The 17,593-nt window shown below is 44.5% G+C and overlaps 1 protein-coding gene across 1 annotated transcript in view; it reads right to left on the reverse strand.

Annotated features, from left to right (window-relative positions):
- Window positions 1–1,164: 1,164 nt before the first annotated feature.
- SLC7A5 (solute carrier family 7 member 5) overlaps window positions 1,165–17,593 on the reverse strand; it is a 445,177-nt gene continuing 428,748 nt past the window's right edge. The window contains exon 10 of the mRNA XM_044081532.1: window positions 1,165–2,241. Coding sequence (XP_043937467.1) covers window positions 2,186–2,241 — 56 coding nt within the window. The 3' untranslated portion in view covers window positions 1,165–2,185. The remainder of the gene's footprint in view (window positions 2,242–17,593) is intronic.

Raw genomic sequence — 17,593 nt, forward strand, 5'->3', positions numbered from 1 at the left:
AACAGTGACAAAGTTCTGTCACAGATATCTATCTCTCTCTCTCTCTATATATATATATATATATATATATGTATATATATATATATATATATATATATATATATGTATCTATATATATATATATATCTATATATATATATATATATATATATATATATATATATATATATATATATCTATATATATATATCTATATATATATATATATATATATATATATATATATATATATATATATATATATATATATATATATATATATATATATATATATATATATATATATTATATATATATATATATATATATATATATATATATATATATATATATATATATATATATATATATATATATATATATATATATATATATATATATATATATATATATATATATAAAACTATAGATATATATATTATACACACATATATATAAAAACTGTGAGAGAAAAAAGCACCATAAAGAAGGTCAACTACAATGGTCCACAAACATAGAAAGTCTCAGCTTTAAGGATAACCTGTCATTACAATGCAGTCACCCTGGAATTCAATAAAGCCAACACTAAGTGTGCACTTACTGTACACTGTTCAGACTGGACAGACAACACAAGCACAACTCACACCTTACTCCTCCTAATTTTAGCTTTCCCACGGATTTTCTTGCAGCCTTAAATATTGAGGGGGATTCATAAAGTTCACAACAAAGTGTAGACCACAGGTACACTCAGTGTAATTTTTCTGAGCGACTAAAAAGCATAAAAAAATGCAGTAGAGATGGTCTTGAACATAGATTTTGTACACAGTGTAAGCATTAATGAATCCGTTCCTCGGCCTTTGAATTTGTGCACATCCATATTTACAGACAAATTAAGCACAAACTGAAACAAATGTGTGGTAATGGTAACAGCACACATCTGCAGTTTCTGAAGCAGAATGCAGTTTTTATAATCTAGAAAATGTACTACTTCAGCATTACCCAACATTATACAAAGTGTGCTACAATGGTTTCAATGTGCTTCACCATGAAAAAAAAATGGTCCGGTAGTCCGGACACAAAACAGGAGAAATAACCATCTGCATGGAAGTACAACTGATCACCATTAGTGTGGCTAATTTGTCTGGCTTGATTTTTCTATACAAATACACATATGATACTGCTATGTAAGAATATTAAAACAGTAACTTAATTTTATTATAGTGGAGTGTTCAGTAACTTAAGTTTGTTATAGTGGAGTGTTCAGTAACATAATATTTCATTCTTTACAGTGTCAGACTTGGCAAAAAAAAAAATAGCAGGTTGGTACTGCATCAGAACCTTGTTCAGGCAGAGGAAAAAAAACATAAATCTCAAATTAATTACTGTAATATGCTCCTGAAAAACTCTTACAAGTACTGCGGTTTACTGTTTGGGAGATTGCTCAAACTGCAGAAACTCTATGAGCTCATATGGGAACTTTAGTGCAAGAATTCAGGTTCATTCATTAACTTGCAGTTATTATAGCATTCTATGGTTTGGCTTAGATGTCCAGTGAAATCAGATTAGTGAGAAAGAGTTGTAAAGCTTGACAAATAACCTTGAACATTTCTTTCTGCGATTTTAGTTCTTTAAATGACAACTAGCTACATCTGTCTTCAGTCAGGGGTATAGACCAAAAATGAACAAACTACAACTGAAAATCAGTAAAATTCCATTTAAAATAAATGGCACAGACATTTCAAGTTTTAAGCATCCAGCCTTCACTTCAGATAGTGTTCAATACCTTTGCTTCAAACATATATGTATGTTTTTTGTCTTGAAGTTTACATTCAGATACTTTTCTCAAATCCAGGTTTTCGTGGCTGAGACCACCTCTGCAGTCATACAGCAGATCAGTCAGCATTCTTAAAACAATTTTCTGCAGCATTACTCTTTCTTAAAAAATACTGAGATAGTGTCTGTATTCTGGAAAATATTACAAATAGAAATAAAACATCACAAAAAGTATTTTCTGTAAATCGTGTGACAACTTCTTTTAGTCAGTGCCAATGTGTCACCCAAGAGCTCAGATACATTTGCTTGTGCTGGAAGATCTGTAGATTTGACAACGCAGATCAACTGAAGAAAAGTGTAGTATTACTTGTAACACTTGTTTGACAAATGCTCGGGGTAGTAACACAGGCTATTTTTGATTGTACATCTTTTACTAGGATTCTTGTGGCACAACTTTCAGCATCTTTTGGAAGTTAGCTGTTAAAGAAACTGGTAAAACAGAAGGAAAAAAAACATTAAAATAAACAAGTGAAAAAGTCAAAATCCCAACAAATCCCTTTCCCTCTGTTCCCCCTTCTCCAGCACTCACATTTGACCATACTGTTTTGAACAGTCTCTCCAAAGAAGCTGTGTGCGCTGCAAAAAGGTCAACAAAACACTAAATGTCAACAGGCCATTCTTGACAGCTTAGTGAATCCCAGGATCTACAAAAAGCTTAGTATACCTAAACAATGCTTAATTTATTCACTTATTTAAGCAGGTAAGTAGTAATTTACGAAGACATGATTTGGGCTAAAGGATTTAAACAGTCAAACAATAAAGAGATGCTTCAGAATGGTGTTACAGTCACTGCTGAGGAATTCCACTTATACCAATTCCACTTATACCAACAAAAGCCTGTTACAACAAACAAACAGACACCTTCCTAATTAGTTTATTAAGGAAAACCAACACTTTCAAATGTCATAAAACATCTTAACGGCTACATCAACAATTTAATTTCTGTCTGTAGCAGCTTTGAGAATCGGTGAGGAAAAAAAGAAAGCACAGTCAGTGCTGGTCAACTTTGGTGAGGTGTAGGTACCACAGGAGAAGAGGCCTAGTGCAAAGAGCTAACTCTACAACCTGATACTCACTACTGACACCAGGGCAGGATTAGAAGATGCATCCCTGCATCCCTGATCACAGGTAATAAGTGTGAGTAGCCATTTTAAGTGCACCTCTAGAAGATGGTAGGATTAGCTGCTCTAGTTAACCATTTGAAATTCTGAGTCTCCTTAGTGCAAGTCCCAGAACAGAGACCAAATAACTGACATAAAATGTGAACTTACATATAGCCGATTTGAGACTGCTGTTCCTCAGAATACTCCCTTTTCTCCAAGGTATGGTGTTGTCATATTTGGAATCTACAAGTTTGGGGGACTGCACTAGACAGAACTGGCTCTGTATTACAAAGTCGAAGCTTTAGGTAAATCGAATACCTAAAGCTTGACACCTAAATAGCGAAAGCTGTAAACATCAAATGGCCACTTCCACGAATTCTTTTGTAAGGGAAAGAATTTGCTTTGCCGGACAAAAAATATTTCAAACCCTAAACAAGTGGGGGGGCTGTGCCCCCCACATCCCCTAACTAAATACACCAACTCCAAGATCGCTCTACAGTGGAGAAAGGGGCAGATTCCCGATAATGGCCAAACAAATTCTTTCCCTATGAAAGAATTCACAGAAGTGGCCATTCGATATTTATAGCTTTTGCTGTTTAGGTGTCGATCTTTAGGTATTTGAGTACCTAAAGTTTCGATCACTTAATATAGACCCGATAGAACTCATCTCCCTGCAAAAAAACAACTTGAGAAAACCAATTTTGACATTTGCTGCTCTCCTGTGTTATTAGTCTTTTGTCATTTCAGGGTTTGCAATTACAGCAGAAAGTCGTATTATCCGAAACGTCAATTATTCAAAACAGCCTTCCAAAGTTTTTGGGTAAGAAAAATCATAAAGTCTGAATATGTAAACATTATATGGTTTTGCTTGAACATGTTTTTTGAGCTTGTAGCCTGCTAGTGTGTGAAAAATATTCTTTTATTGTCACCTGGAATTGCTGAATGGTTAAAAAGTGTATTCCTGCATGCATAAAAAATTATTTTAGAAGTTGTTTTTTTATCCGGTTCAAATATATGTTTGATTACCTGAACAGTCTGATTACCCAAACTACCCTAGGTCAATTAGCTTGGATAACCGACTCTCTACTGTAGGAGTATCAATATTTCTACAGGGGAAGTATCTCATCTGTAACTGTTGGGAATAGCACTGGTAAAGAAAATAACCCAATAAAGTTCTGTAATGTACTATGGAAAGGAGGGATCATATTCTCAGAGGTAGGTACTAGGCTATCGGCCCAAGGGCCTAAGTAAGCCTAGCCAACAAAGCTCCCTGGCTTACACCAACCCAAGAAAGTTAATTTCCTGTGCCCCTGTTGAGCAGAGCCACAGAAGTGATCCCCGGGGTGTATTTCCTATCCACTCATCAGGATTTTTCTTGAAGAGTGTTAATGAGGAACTTTGCTTGACATAGATGGGTAGCTTGTTCCAGAGTATGGGAAGTCTCTGGGACAGGAATCTATCCCTACAGTACGTCCTGTTTATTGTGGTGACAAGGTTTAGGTCCCTAGAGCATGTAGCTCGGAGGGATTGGGATTTCTTCAGGTGTAGCATGTCCAACAGCTCTGGGTTTGACATAGCTTTATATGTTAGGCAGAGATCACCTCGGAGTAGGCGATACGTTACAGAGTAAAGCTGAGTTTTTTGAGACTGTCACTGTAGGGCATCTGTTTGAGGCCAGTAATCCTCTTTATGAGGTACTTCTGTGGCCTTTCCAGCTGCTGTAGAGGTCTTGTGAGGTACATTCCAAAAGGGGCGTTGTACTCTATAATGGTCTAATGAGTGTCGAGTAGAGGGGAACAATGACCTCTCTTTTCCAGGATGAGAACCCTTTTTTGATGAGTTGTGCCACATAGAAGGATTTCCTGACTACTGTGGCAAGATCTCTCATCACACATTCGGCGTTAAGAAGACCGCCACCTATGTGGTAGTTCATGGGTACAGAGTTTTTCCCAAAGGGGATAACAATGCACTTTTTGGCATTGAGCTTGAGGCCATGGCTCTGACACCAGGCATCTGTCTCAGTGAGGCCCTTCTGTAGGATGTCCACATCATTTGGGGACTCTACTATAGCTCCTAGTTTGCAGTCATTTGCGAACTTCGTTAGCCAGAAGCCTTCTGTGTTTGGTATCTACTTCTCTGAAGTACAGGCTAACAAGAGAGGTCCCAGGACTGAACCTTGTGTTACTCCACTTGTCACTGGTTTGAAGTCAGATTTGGAGTCTGCACCTTTTACAGTGTGGGTTCGGTCAGTAAGCCAGTTGGCAACCCATCTTGTGACATAAGGATTTATACCTAGTTTAGGGAGTTTAGCTCTAATTCCAGAATGGGGGATGGTGTCTAAAGCCTTGGTGAAGTCAACATAGGCTGTTTGAACCACCATACCCCCATCTACGGCATTGCTGACTGCCTCAAAGAAGTCAACCAGGTTCAGGAGGCATGATCTGCCTTTCACAAACCTGAACTGCTTGTGGTCCAGAGTTTGGAGGTTACCAATGTCTTTATGAGTTCCATGATGATACATTCCATGGTTCTTGCAGACCAGGCACATCAGGCTAATAGGGCGATAGTTCCCAGGATCAGTGGTGGCTCCCCCTTTGTGGAGTGGGATAACTGTTGCTGTGCACCATTCAGTGGGCACAAAGCCTGACATGAGGCTATGATTGAACATGGTGCTTAGGTGGGGAGCCAGTTTGTTCTGAAGTTCATGTAAAATGCAGCCTGGGATGTTGTCCAGTCCCATGGATGCCGTGTTTTTGGCTTTAGAGAGTGTTGCGTTTACCTGTGTAGTTGTGATTGCAGGGACTCTGCACTCTTCCTGTATAGATATGGGCGCTTTAGGGGTTGAGAGGGGGGTAAAGTTAGCATTGAACCTATCTGCCAGGATGTTGGCAATGTCAGTTGGTTCTGTAATTTTTGTGCCATTGTGCTGTAACTCAGAGCAGATCTGGGTGTTGCCATTGAGATTCTTGACATAGCTATAGAATGCTTTGTGGTTGCCCTTAGAATCGGTGGCGATCTTGTTTTCGTAGCTAGCTTTGGAGGATCTTATAAGGGATCTCAGCTTCTTACTGAGGCTGACCAGGGAGCTCCTTTACTAAAGGGATTTTACTCTCTTTTGCAACAGTTTCTTCCTTCTGTTGTAGAGTTTGTTTATGGCAGGGGACCACCAGATTGGCTTCCTTTTTTTGGAGGATAGCATCTTGGTTCTGTTTGGGATAGCACAATCCATGCACTCGTGTAAGTGCTTATAGACTGCATTTGTGTAGGATTATGCAGTCATAACTGTATTGTCCATCTGCATGGGTGTCATGAGGTTCGCCACTTCTGTCTTAAAAAGCATGAAGTTGGCTTTGGAAAAATTTTTTACTGTGGTTTCCTTAATGGGGGTGGGGACGGGATGTGGATATCTAGGGTGATTAGCTTATGGTCGGATCTGACCAACACGGAGTTGACTTCAGGTGTGGAACACCGGTCACTCATGTTGGTAATGACTAGGTCTAGGATATTGTTGCCCCTGGTGGGGGTGTGGATAAGTTTTGGAATTTATGAATTCCAGAAAGCGCTGAGCGAAGGAGTTGGTTCATAGGTAGGTAAATAGGCTATCGGCCCAAGGGCCTACATAAACCTACCCAACAAGGTTCCCTGGCTTACGCCACCCAAGAAAGTTATTTTCCTGTGCCACTGTCAAGCAGAGACACAGAAGTGATCCCCGGGGTGTATTTCCTATTTCCCATCCACTCAAGATTTTTCTTGAAGAGTGCCAATGAAGAACATTGCTCGACATAGATGGGTAGCCTGTTCCAGAGTATGGGAAGTCTCTGGGACATGAATCTATCCCTCCAGTATGTCCTGTTTATTGTGATGACAATGTTTAGGTCCCTAGCGCGTGTAGCTCGGAGGGATTGGGATTTCATTAGGTGTAGCATAGGTTCATAGGTAGGTACTAGGCTATCAGCCCTGGGGCCTATACCAGCCCAGCCAAAAAGGTACCCTGGCTTTTGCCAGCCAAGAAAATTATTTTCCTGTGCCACTGTGGAGCAGAGCCAGAGGTGATTCCTGGGGTGAATTTCCTATTTCCCATCCAATCAACATTTTTCTTGAAGAGTGCTAATGAGGAGCTTTGTTTGATATAGATAGGTAGTTTATTCCAGAGTACGGGAAGTCTCTGGGACAGGAATCTACCCTCCGGCATGTTCTGTTTATTGTGGTGACAAGGTTTAGGTCCCTAGAGCGTGTAGCTCAGAGGGATTGGGATTTCTTTAAGTGGAGCATGTCCAACAGCTCCGGGTTTGACATGGCTTTGTATGTTAGGCAGAGATCACCTCTGAGTAGGTGATATGTGACAGAAGTGAAGCTGGAGTTTTTTGAGAAGGTCTACGTAGGGCATCTGAGGCCGGTAATCCTCTTTTTGAGGTATTTCTGTGGACTTTCCAGTTGTTGTAGATGTCTTGTAAGGTACATACCAAAGGGGGCGTTGTACTCTATAATGGGTCTAATGAGTGATGAGTAGAGGGGAACAATGACCTCTTTTTTTCTGGATGAGAAACCTTTTGTGATGAGGTGTGCCACATAGGATTTCCTGACTACTGTGGCAATGTAATTATCAAAAGAGAGACTACTGTCCACCTGAGTCCTAAGGTCTCTTATCACACTTTTGGTGTTAAGTATACTACTGCCTATGTTGTAGTTCTTGGGTACAGAGATTTTACCAAAGGGGATGACAACACACTTTTTGGCACTGTGCTTCAGGCCATGGCTTTGACACCAGGCATCTGTCTCAGTGAGGCCCTTTTGTAAGATGTCCACATCGTTAGGAGTTTTGATTATGGTTCCTAGTTTGCAGTTATCTATGAACTTCGTCAGCCAAAGACTTTGTGTTAGCCTGTAGTTCAGATAAGTAGATACCAAACAGGAGTGGACCCAGGACTGAACCCTGTGGTACTCCACTTGTCACTGGTCTGAAGTCGGATTTGGAGTCTGCTACTTTCACAGTGTGGGTTCTGTCAGTGAGTCAGTTGGCAACCCCATCTTGTGACATAGGGATTTATACCTAGTTTAGTGAGTTTATCGATAATTTCAGAGTGGGGGATGGTGTCGAAAGCCTTGGCAAGATCTAGATAGGCTGTGTGAACCACCTTACCCTCATCTACGGCTTTGGCGACTGCTTCAAAAAAGTGCATCAGGTTTAGAAGACATAATCTGCCTTTTACAAACCAGAACTTGGTGGGGTCCAGAGTTTGGAGATTACCAGTGTCTTCGTTTATAGTTCCATGATGATACGTTCCATGGCCTTATAGACCAGGCTCGAAAGGCTAATGGGGCGGTAGTTCCCAGGGTCCGTGGTGGCTCCCTCTTTGTGGAGTGGGATAAGTGTCGCTGTGCACCATTCAGCAGGTGCAAAGCCTGAGGTGAGGCTATGATTGAACATGGTACTTAGGTGGGGTGCCAGTTTGTTCTGTATTTCATGTAGAACACAGCCTGGGATGTTGTCTGGTCCCACGGATGCTGTGTTCTTGGCTTTGGAGAGTGTGGTTTTTACCTGTGCAGCTGTGATTACAGGAACTTTGCATTTTTCCGGTACAGAAATGGATTCTTTAGGGGGTGAGAGGGGGGTAAAGATAGCACTGAACCTATCTGCCAGGATGTTGGCAATATCAGTTGGGTCTGTATATTTAGTGTCATTGTGCTGTAACTCAGAGCAGATCTGAGTGTTGCCATTGAGATTCTTGGCATAGCTATAGAATGCTTTGTGGTTGTCTTTAGAATCAGTGACGATTTTGTTTTCGTGACTAGCTTTGGAGGATTTTATCAGGGATTGCAGCTTCTTACTGAGGCTGACCAAGAAGCTCCTCCACTCATGGGATTTTGCAACAGTTTCTTCCTTCTGTTGTAGAGTTTTTTAATGGCAGGGGACCACCAGATTGGCTTCCTTTTTTTGGTGGACAGTTTCTTGGTTCTGTTTGGGATAGCACGATCCATGCACTTGTGTAAGTGCTTATAAACTGCAATTGTGTAGGATTCAGCAGTCTAATATCCATCTGCATGGGTGTCATGAAGTTCACCACTTCTGTCTTAAGAAGTATGAAGTTGGCTTTGGAGACATTTTTTACCATGGTTTCCTTAATGGGGGGTGGGGGCAGAATGTTGATATCTAGGGTAATTAGCTTATGGTCAGATCGGACCAATGAGGCATTGACTTCAGATGTGGAACACCGGTCACTCATGCTGGTAATGACTAGATCTAGGATATTGTTGCCCCTGGTGGGGGTGTGGATAAGTTGATCCAGGAAATTAGAGTTTATGAATTCCAGAAAGTGTTGAGCAAAGGAGTTGGTACACGACTAGTTTTCCCAGTTAATGGTGGAGTAGTTGAAATCGCCCATTATTAGGGTGTTTGGTTGAACCCTAATATTTTCCAGTACATCAAGAAAAGAGTAGTGGGAATCCTGGGGCATGGTGGGGGATCTGTAGCAAGCTACAATTTGGATTGCAGTTTTGCCTAGAGTTAGTTGCAGTTGGATAACCTTGGCTGCGTTATGCTGAGCAACTAGCCTGGAGTTGTGGATATCTTTAATGAATATGGACACATCTCCGCATTTGGTGTTCCGGTCCAGGTTACATGACCGAAAAGTGTGGTATGAGTTATAGCCTGGTAGTGCAGGGGTGCTCTCTGGAGCCTTGAACCAGGTCTCAGTCACTGCACAGATATCGATGTTCTCCATTTTAAGGAGTGCCTCGAGTGAGTGCATTTTGAGATTTACACTTCTAGCATTGAGTAGCATTACCCTCAATTTTTGCTTACCTGTTCCTGTTACGGTGGTGAATTTGTCATTTAAACCATGCCTAAAAAAGGCACTATAGGAGCAGCAAGAGCCTTTGCCAGTATCCAGAATCCCAGGGGTGACAGCTGCAGGCCATCTCTGGCAAAGCATTGTGGTCTGTCAACCATGTCGTCCCAGGCAGACAGATGCTGGATCCTCTTACAATGACACCAGAAGCTTAGCCAATTGTTGAAGACAATCATTTTGTCCTTGTACTGCAGTATCATTCTGGGTAATGGCAGGATACTTCTCAGGGCTAGGGTCATACCTGCCTGGGCTACAAGATCAGAGAGCTCTTCCATGTCTCTTCTCATAGCATGAATACCATTCTCTTTGCTATGGACTCTAGGGGAATGCCTGAACATTAAAAGTAATAACTAATGCTACTTTTAATCTAGGCTACCTATGCCTCTTTCTTTTCATATTCTGTGACAGAACTTAAAAAGATTTAGTAAGGATCACTTTATGGTGTTGGGCATGTATATTAGCCAGAGAAGACAGAACATCTACAGTTTTATTACGTCAGTTACAGACATTTTCAAAATAACAAATAAAACAATGCATGTATGGGCCAGGATCTAGAACACCACCAATTATTAAACCAGGAATCATGGCAAGTTTCTTACATTTGATATAGCAAGTACTAATATCAAAATCGAAGTTCTCTCATTGCCGAGCTAAAAGGTTGTGGAATGACCTTCCAGCTACCTGAATATTGTCTAGCTCAGAAAATGAATTAAAATCTAAAATGACAACTTAGTTGGTGATGACAGGTATAAGCCTTAAAGTCAAGTATACAGAGGTACATAAAAACCTCCTCATGCGGCCCAGAGTTTGGTACTCAAACACACTAACAATGTAAGAGGGCTTTCCTCTATAGGTATCAATTCTCCTTAGGGATGGCCACATGGATTAGGAATTATTTACTCTACAGTTCTTTCCTGTTATTGGTCAAAACCCCTGCTCTACAACAAGCTCTTGTTACTAATGATGTTCCAGAGGGCTCTATCTTAGGCACAATGCTCTACACTGTACATAAATAAGCTTCCATGGGACTTGCCACAATTAAGCACTACCACATAAGCAGATGACACAGAATTTAGAGTTGCTCATAAGTCAAAATAAGAAGTTATGTACTCACCATAACGTTCCATCTAAGTAGGTATCTTCATTTGTCTGTAACCTTTGGGATACGGATCCGATCTCGGATCCGAGCTGGCAACGTCTACCACAGCATAGATCCGAGCTCCTAGCTCCTCCCTTTACCCATAATCCTCTGCCTACCCTGACTGACCTCAGATCAAGTTTGCCCCATAGCACAGCTGATAAGTGTCCCAAAGGGAACAGATGCTAATAACCTCATGAACGATCATTTTGGTCAGGGGGAAGGAGGGGGGGTGGTTGCAGACAAATGAAGATACCTACTCAGATGGAACGTTATGGTGAGTACATAACTTCTTAATCTGAAGTAGGAACTTCATTTGTCAGCAACCTTTGGGACAGAGTCCCCAGCTACCTAAATCTTGGGTGGCCTTCCTGGAAGGATATTCCGGAGCACCGCAGAGCCAAAGGACACCCTACCTCGGGAGACATCTATTTTATAGTGGCTGATAAAGGTGTGAGATGAAGCCCAAGTGGCTGTGGAACAAATGTCATCTAAGGGAACCCTAGCTTGAAAGGCCGCCGATGTGGCAACGGCCCTAGTAGAATGAGCATAGACTCCTAGAGGTGCAGGCCTTCCCGAGCTCTGATATGCTAAGAGAATACAACTCGAGATCCATCGAGAGAGAGAAACTTTAGAAACTGGCTTTCCGAAATTACTTTTGGCAAAGGAGATGAACAACTGATCGGATTGCCTATGATCAGCAGTTCTATGAATATAAAAACGTAGTTGTCTGTGTACGTCTAAGGAATGCAGCTTGTACTCTCCTTTGTTTAGAAAGTTGGGGAAAAACACTGGGAGATTGATAGATTGATTAATGTTCGCTTCTGAAGATACCTTAGGTAGGAAGGACGGATTGATCCTGAGGTAAACCCTATCCGGGTGAAAGACCAGATATGGTGGTTTGACACAAAGAGCTTGCAATTCCGATACTCTTTTCGCTGAAGTTATGGCCACCAAAAAGGCTGTCTTCCAAGAGAGAAATTTGAGATCAACCGTGGCCGCCGGTTCGAAAGGGGGACTAGTCAAGGCCTGTAAGACTAGGGATAAATCCCATGGAGGTACCACCTCTTTGACTGGAGGCCTAAGGAGGAAGGTGCCTTTGAGGAAGGTCTTACACAGTTTGGAAGTGATAAGAGGGCCAGACTCTTGCCCCACGTGATAGTATGAGATTGCTGCAAGTTGTACCTTGACTGTGGAAGAACTAGCCCCCTGGTGAAAGAGAGAGGTTAGAAAATCTAGAACCGACACTATCGGGGCCGTAAAAGGGTCTAAATGACGGTGAAGCGTTTCCACTTACTCCGATAAACCTTCCTGGTGGAAGGCTTGTGAGCTGCTGCAAGAATGGCTTTGACAGGTGATGAGATCCCGGGAGTCCTTATGAGGAGTGGAACTGGAGCAACCAAGCCGTCAGCTTGAGGTTGACCAGGTTCGGAGTCGGAAGATCAAGAAGGTGAGAAATGAGATCCGGGAGGGGATCCAGAATCCATGGTGGATACACTAGGTGAGACCATAGGTAAGGGAACCACGTCTGACGAGGCCAGAATGGGGCAATGAGGATGATCTTGCTCCCCAACTGACTGGCTTTCTGCAATAATTTCAACATCAGAGGAAGAGGAGGGTAAGCATAAAGCAGACTGGGAGGCCAAGCATGAACTAGAGAGTCTCTCGGGGACTCCCCCAGAAGGGGGATCAGAGCAAAGTAATCGTTGCATTTGGTAGTTGAAGGAGAGGCAAAAAGATCGCAACAAGGTTGCCCCCATTGGGCAAATACTTGCTCTGCAACTCGAGGGTTGAGAGACAATTCGTAATGAGTCAGGATAGTACGAGTGAGCCTGTCCACTAGAATGTTGGACCGTCCCGGAATGTGCATTGCTATGAGAAAGCGGTTGGTGGAAATCGCCCATTCCTACACTCTCATGGCCTCGCGGCAAAGGGGGGTAAGAACTGGTTCCCCCCTGTTTGTTGATGTACCAGACGATGGACATGTTATCTGTCTGTACTGCAATCGTTCCTACTGGGAGAGAGCTGTGAAGTGCCTGCAACATCAAAAGCACCGCCCTCATCTCTAGTACGTTGATATGCAAAGAGGTCTCTAAGTCGTTCCACGTGCCTTGGACTGTCCTGCCTGAAAAATGCCCCCCCACCCCAGGCGAGAAGCGTCCGTGGTCACTGTGTTGACTGGCGGTGGTAGTGAGAAGGGACGTCCCGTGTGGAGATTGGGGGACTGGAGCCACCACACGAGCGACTCTCTGCAAACCTTGCTTAAGGAGATGGGATGAGACAGGGGGTTGCGAGACAGGGACCATTGTACCTGGAGGGTCCACTGCAGGACCCTCATGTTCAACCGGGCCAAAGGCAGCAGAGGGATTGCAGCCACCATAGATCCTAAAGCCCTCAGGACCAATTCCGCCAAGGGAGTTTGCAGTTGAAGGATGGCCTGCACGTGCAACATCAGGTTCCGAAGCCGATCTGGAGTCAAGAACGCAAGCATCTGTCTGGAATCCAGTCTCGCCCCTATAAAATCCAACACCTGTGTAGGGATCAGAGAGGATTTGGTCATGTTGATGGTTAATCCTAATAGTGGAGCCAGACTGAGGAAATAATCCCTGCATGAACAAAGTAGATGCCTTGTTGGGGCCGTAAGGTGCCAGTTGTCCAGGTATGGAAAGACCTGAATTCCCTGGAGTCTCAGGTGGGCCGCTATTATGGCCAGGACTTTGGTGAACACCCTGGGGGCTGAGGTGAGGCCGAAGGGGAAGGCCCTGAATTGAAAGTGACTGGCTCCCAGCCGGAAGCGGAGAAACCTCCTGGAACGCCTGTCCACTAGAATGTGATAGTACGCATCCTTGAGGTCTATGGAGCACATCCAGTCGTCCTCCCGCAATAAGGGGAGGACGGATTGCAACGTAACCATTCAGAACTTTTCTTTGGGTACCGCCAGGTTTAGGAGAGTGAGGTCGAGGATGGACCTTAAGTCCCCCGTCTTTTTTGGCACCAGAAAGAACCTGGAGTAAAACCCTGATCCGATTTGATCTGGGGGGACGGGCTGGATGGCTCTTTGTTGCAGAAGCTGCTGAATTTCTGCAGCAGCCGCCTCCCTCTGAGTGGGTGGTACATGGGGGAGGCCTCTGATTCTGGGGGTTATGATAAAGAGAATTTGGTAACCTCTGGATATAATACGAAGCACCCAGCGATCCATTGTTATGGACTCCCACATTGCTAGGTGCCTCGAAAAACGCCCCCCGACTGCCTCCAGAGTAGAGCAGCCGGGCAACCCCTCAGGGGTTCTGCGTGGGCCTCTCAGAGAACGGTTCTCTGGACCCAAAATTCCTGGGACCCCCTCTGCCTCTGGGGTGGCATCCTCCCTGTCCTGCTCTGCCTCGAGAGGACTGGTTGTCCTGAGCAGACTGGGATTGATGCGATTTTCGAAACCTCATCTTCTTCTGACCCTTTTGGTTCTTGGAAAAGGACCTCTGGGGTGCAGAGAAGCGGACTCCGAAGGCAGACAAAGTCTTCCTGTCTTTCTCGCTCTGGACAAGAGTGTCGCGAACGGTTTTGCCGAACAGTGCAGAACCATCAAAAGGGGCATTCGCGAATGACGCCTTAAAGGGTTCCGAGAAGTCACAGTGAGGGAGCCAGGCCTGTCTCCTCATAACAAGCCCGACTCCGCCTGCTCTAGTGGCTCCCTCCATAGCATGAGACAACAGCCGCATAGAGGTGTTAGAAATTGAGCGGAGGGTTGCCATTCGGGAGGAGTACAGATCCTTGTCTCCCTCAGACATGGACCCCGGGGGGGGGGGGGCAGCGTATTCCTTAATTAGATCCCGCTGCATCCGAATAACGTGTGTCATGTAGTTCAAGGCCCTCAGAGAAGATCGCTGAACTGAAGGCCCGCTTCCCAAGACGGTCCATCGCGCGAGACTCCTTGCTCGGAGGATAAACCGTGAGGCTCTCCTGAGCCAACTCTTTCTTGGTGGCTGCAGCCACCAACATGGTATTCACAGGGGGACCTCTGCTCCAGTGTGATCTCTCTGCAGGGGGGCTCAAAATTTTGTCCGGGTGCTTGGGGATAGGCTCTACGGTGTCAGGTTCCTTCCAAGCCCTAGTGGATATGAGATCCACCAAGTGGTCGGGTCGAGGGGACACCCAAGAGGTAGATGGTCCTGCCTCAAGGAATACGGACTCATCAGAGGAAGCCTTGGGGGCAGACCACCCACCCCTGATTTTGAGCATTTCCATGATGTCTCCGAAGGAGACATCCTCGGGGGGAGACCTAGGGGAGCCTTCCCCTTCATCTAAGTCCGTATCTTCGGCGAGACTCTCAGGGGAGTCTATGTGCCTCTTTTTGCACTTTGCCTTGTGAGGAACCTCCTCGGGGGGGCTGTCCGAGGAGTCCTCACGGGCTGTATCTTGTTCCACTGGAACTCCTAGAGGCGCTGAGGTAGGCTGCCCTGAGGGCCGGATGAGGGGAGCCAGGACCAGATGAGGAGGAGTGCGGGAGGGAGCCGAAGCCAGGACCGGAGGCCTGGAAGCACTCGACAGTGCCCTCTCCACCGCAGTGAAAGCCGAGGGAGAGCCGCTCTCGGACGGATCAGAGATCCGACTCCCACTCGGATCCGAAGCGGGGATTGGACCCGGTGCTGAGAAAGTCAGATCCGAGGGACCAGTGTGCTCCGACCGGGACGGAGCCGAAAGTACACAGAATCCCTCGGATCCAAAGCTCGGCCCACGGCTCCGAGAGGTCGGATCCGACAAACTCGAGGGAGCCATTGGAGACGACTTGCCCAGCATGGTCGACTCCAACCCACCCCCGGATCCAACGTGGCTCGGCTCAGAGAACCCGGAATGCGGGTCGGAGAAGGAGCAATAGGGGCGAAAAAAGGGGTCGAGCTCCCCCCCGGAGGGGGGGGGAGGCAAGAGCACTCCCATCTGCATCTGGGCCTGGATGAATCTCATCATCCGGTCCATGTCCGCATCCGACATGCTAAAGGTGGACCTCGAAGAGGCCACCTCGATGACCTCGACTGGGACCGGGTCATCTCCTCCTTGGGTTCTGGGGAGAAACAAGGGGATCGGATCCGAGGAGGAGGAGACCGAGAAGACTTGGACAGAGAAGCCCTCTTGGGTGGGGCCGATGAAGAGTCCTCGGCCCGTCGCTTAAGGTGCTTCTCCCTCCGCTTCTCTTTCCTGGGCTCCCTATCCTCCGGAGCCGAAGCGGGAGGTTGAGTCCCGGTCGGAGGAAGGGAGGCAGGAGTGATCGCTACTGGGGGGGTAGCGGTCACCGAAGCACCGGAGGCCGAAGCAGAGTCTGGGGGTAAAAGGCCCGCCAGAACCAGCTTCGACCTCCAATCCTTAAGTGCCCTGGGGTTGAACGCCGTGCAAATCGCGCAACCCAAAGAGAGGTGCTCAACCCCAAGGCACCTAATGCACAGAGTGTGGCCATCAGCCGGTGAAAGCTTGTGACCACACTCGGTGCATTTAGAAAAAATGGCTTTAGGGGCCTCCGACATAACTAAAGTAAGCACACTCACTAGGCCCCTACACTCAAGACACACACACATGCTACGACCAGCGAGGAGGGAGGAAAAAATTTAAATTTAAATTAAAATTTAAGCTAAAAATAAGAAGTTTTAGCGTTAAGGGTAAACCTAACACACACACAACCACTCAATCAGGGAAGAAGAAAAAAACTTTTTTCTCTCACAAAATTGCCAAGAGCTCTGGAATCTAGCTGTTGCTTGAAGAGCGGCAAACTAGATCTGGGGTCAGTCAGGGTAGGCAGGGGATTATGGGTAAAGGGAGGAGCTAGGAGCTCGGATCTATGCTGTGGTAGAAGTTGCCGGCTCGGATCCGAGATCGGATCCGTATCCCAAAGGTTGCTGACAAATGAAGTTCCTACTTCAGATTGTTAGTTAGCTACACTGTTACAAAACAATTTCTCTATCTTGTAATTAGCATTCCAACAATGAATTATCAACACCAAGAAATCTATTAGCTCTTATTTTTGGGATGGCTTAAAGACTAGCTAATACTCTACACCCTGTATTTCTGATCTACTGGGGACTTTATTCCCTTTTACCTCACAACAAAAGTATCGTGGGTCACTTTTAGATGACACGCTTACATTTCACTATCAAATTGGGATGAGTACAGCTAAATTATTACAACATTATAAAGCTTAATATGCTACTGCCATCAAAGCTTTAATCTCAAGACTTGAATACCCTTTATTCATCCCTGCCCCTCTGTCAGGACAAAACATGGCAATACTACAGACGAAAATCATCTTGTCAGGTCAACTGAACATCACTGCATCTGTAGGTCCAGCTAATGGCGATGTACTAAACTCCTTACAGACAGGTGCTGCTTACCTCTGACAAACAAATTAACAGTACACACATCTACTTAACACCTTCGTAAGAAATACTATCAAACGCTATGGACCCAAATTTCCATCAACCTGTCTATGACAGAAATTTCTGCAAGCTTGCCCTGCTCTGGATCAGGAATATGTATATATATATATATATATATATATATATATATATATATATATATATATATATATGTGTGTGTGTGTTTCTGTTGTAACCTTTTCAGGCTCAGCCCATGAGCACAAGTTTCCAAAGAAAAGAAAAGTATAAAACTAAAATAGTCTTTTAACATAATGAAGAAACACATACATTAAATGA

This window comes from Protopterus annectens, chromosome 8.part0 (assembly GCF_019279795.1).
Source record: "Protopterus annectens isolate FY-2018-M chromosome 8.part0, PAN1.0, whole genome shotgun sequence".
Lineage (NCBI taxonomy): Eukaryota > Metazoa > Chordata > Ceratodontiformes > Protopteridae > Protopterus > Protopterus annectens.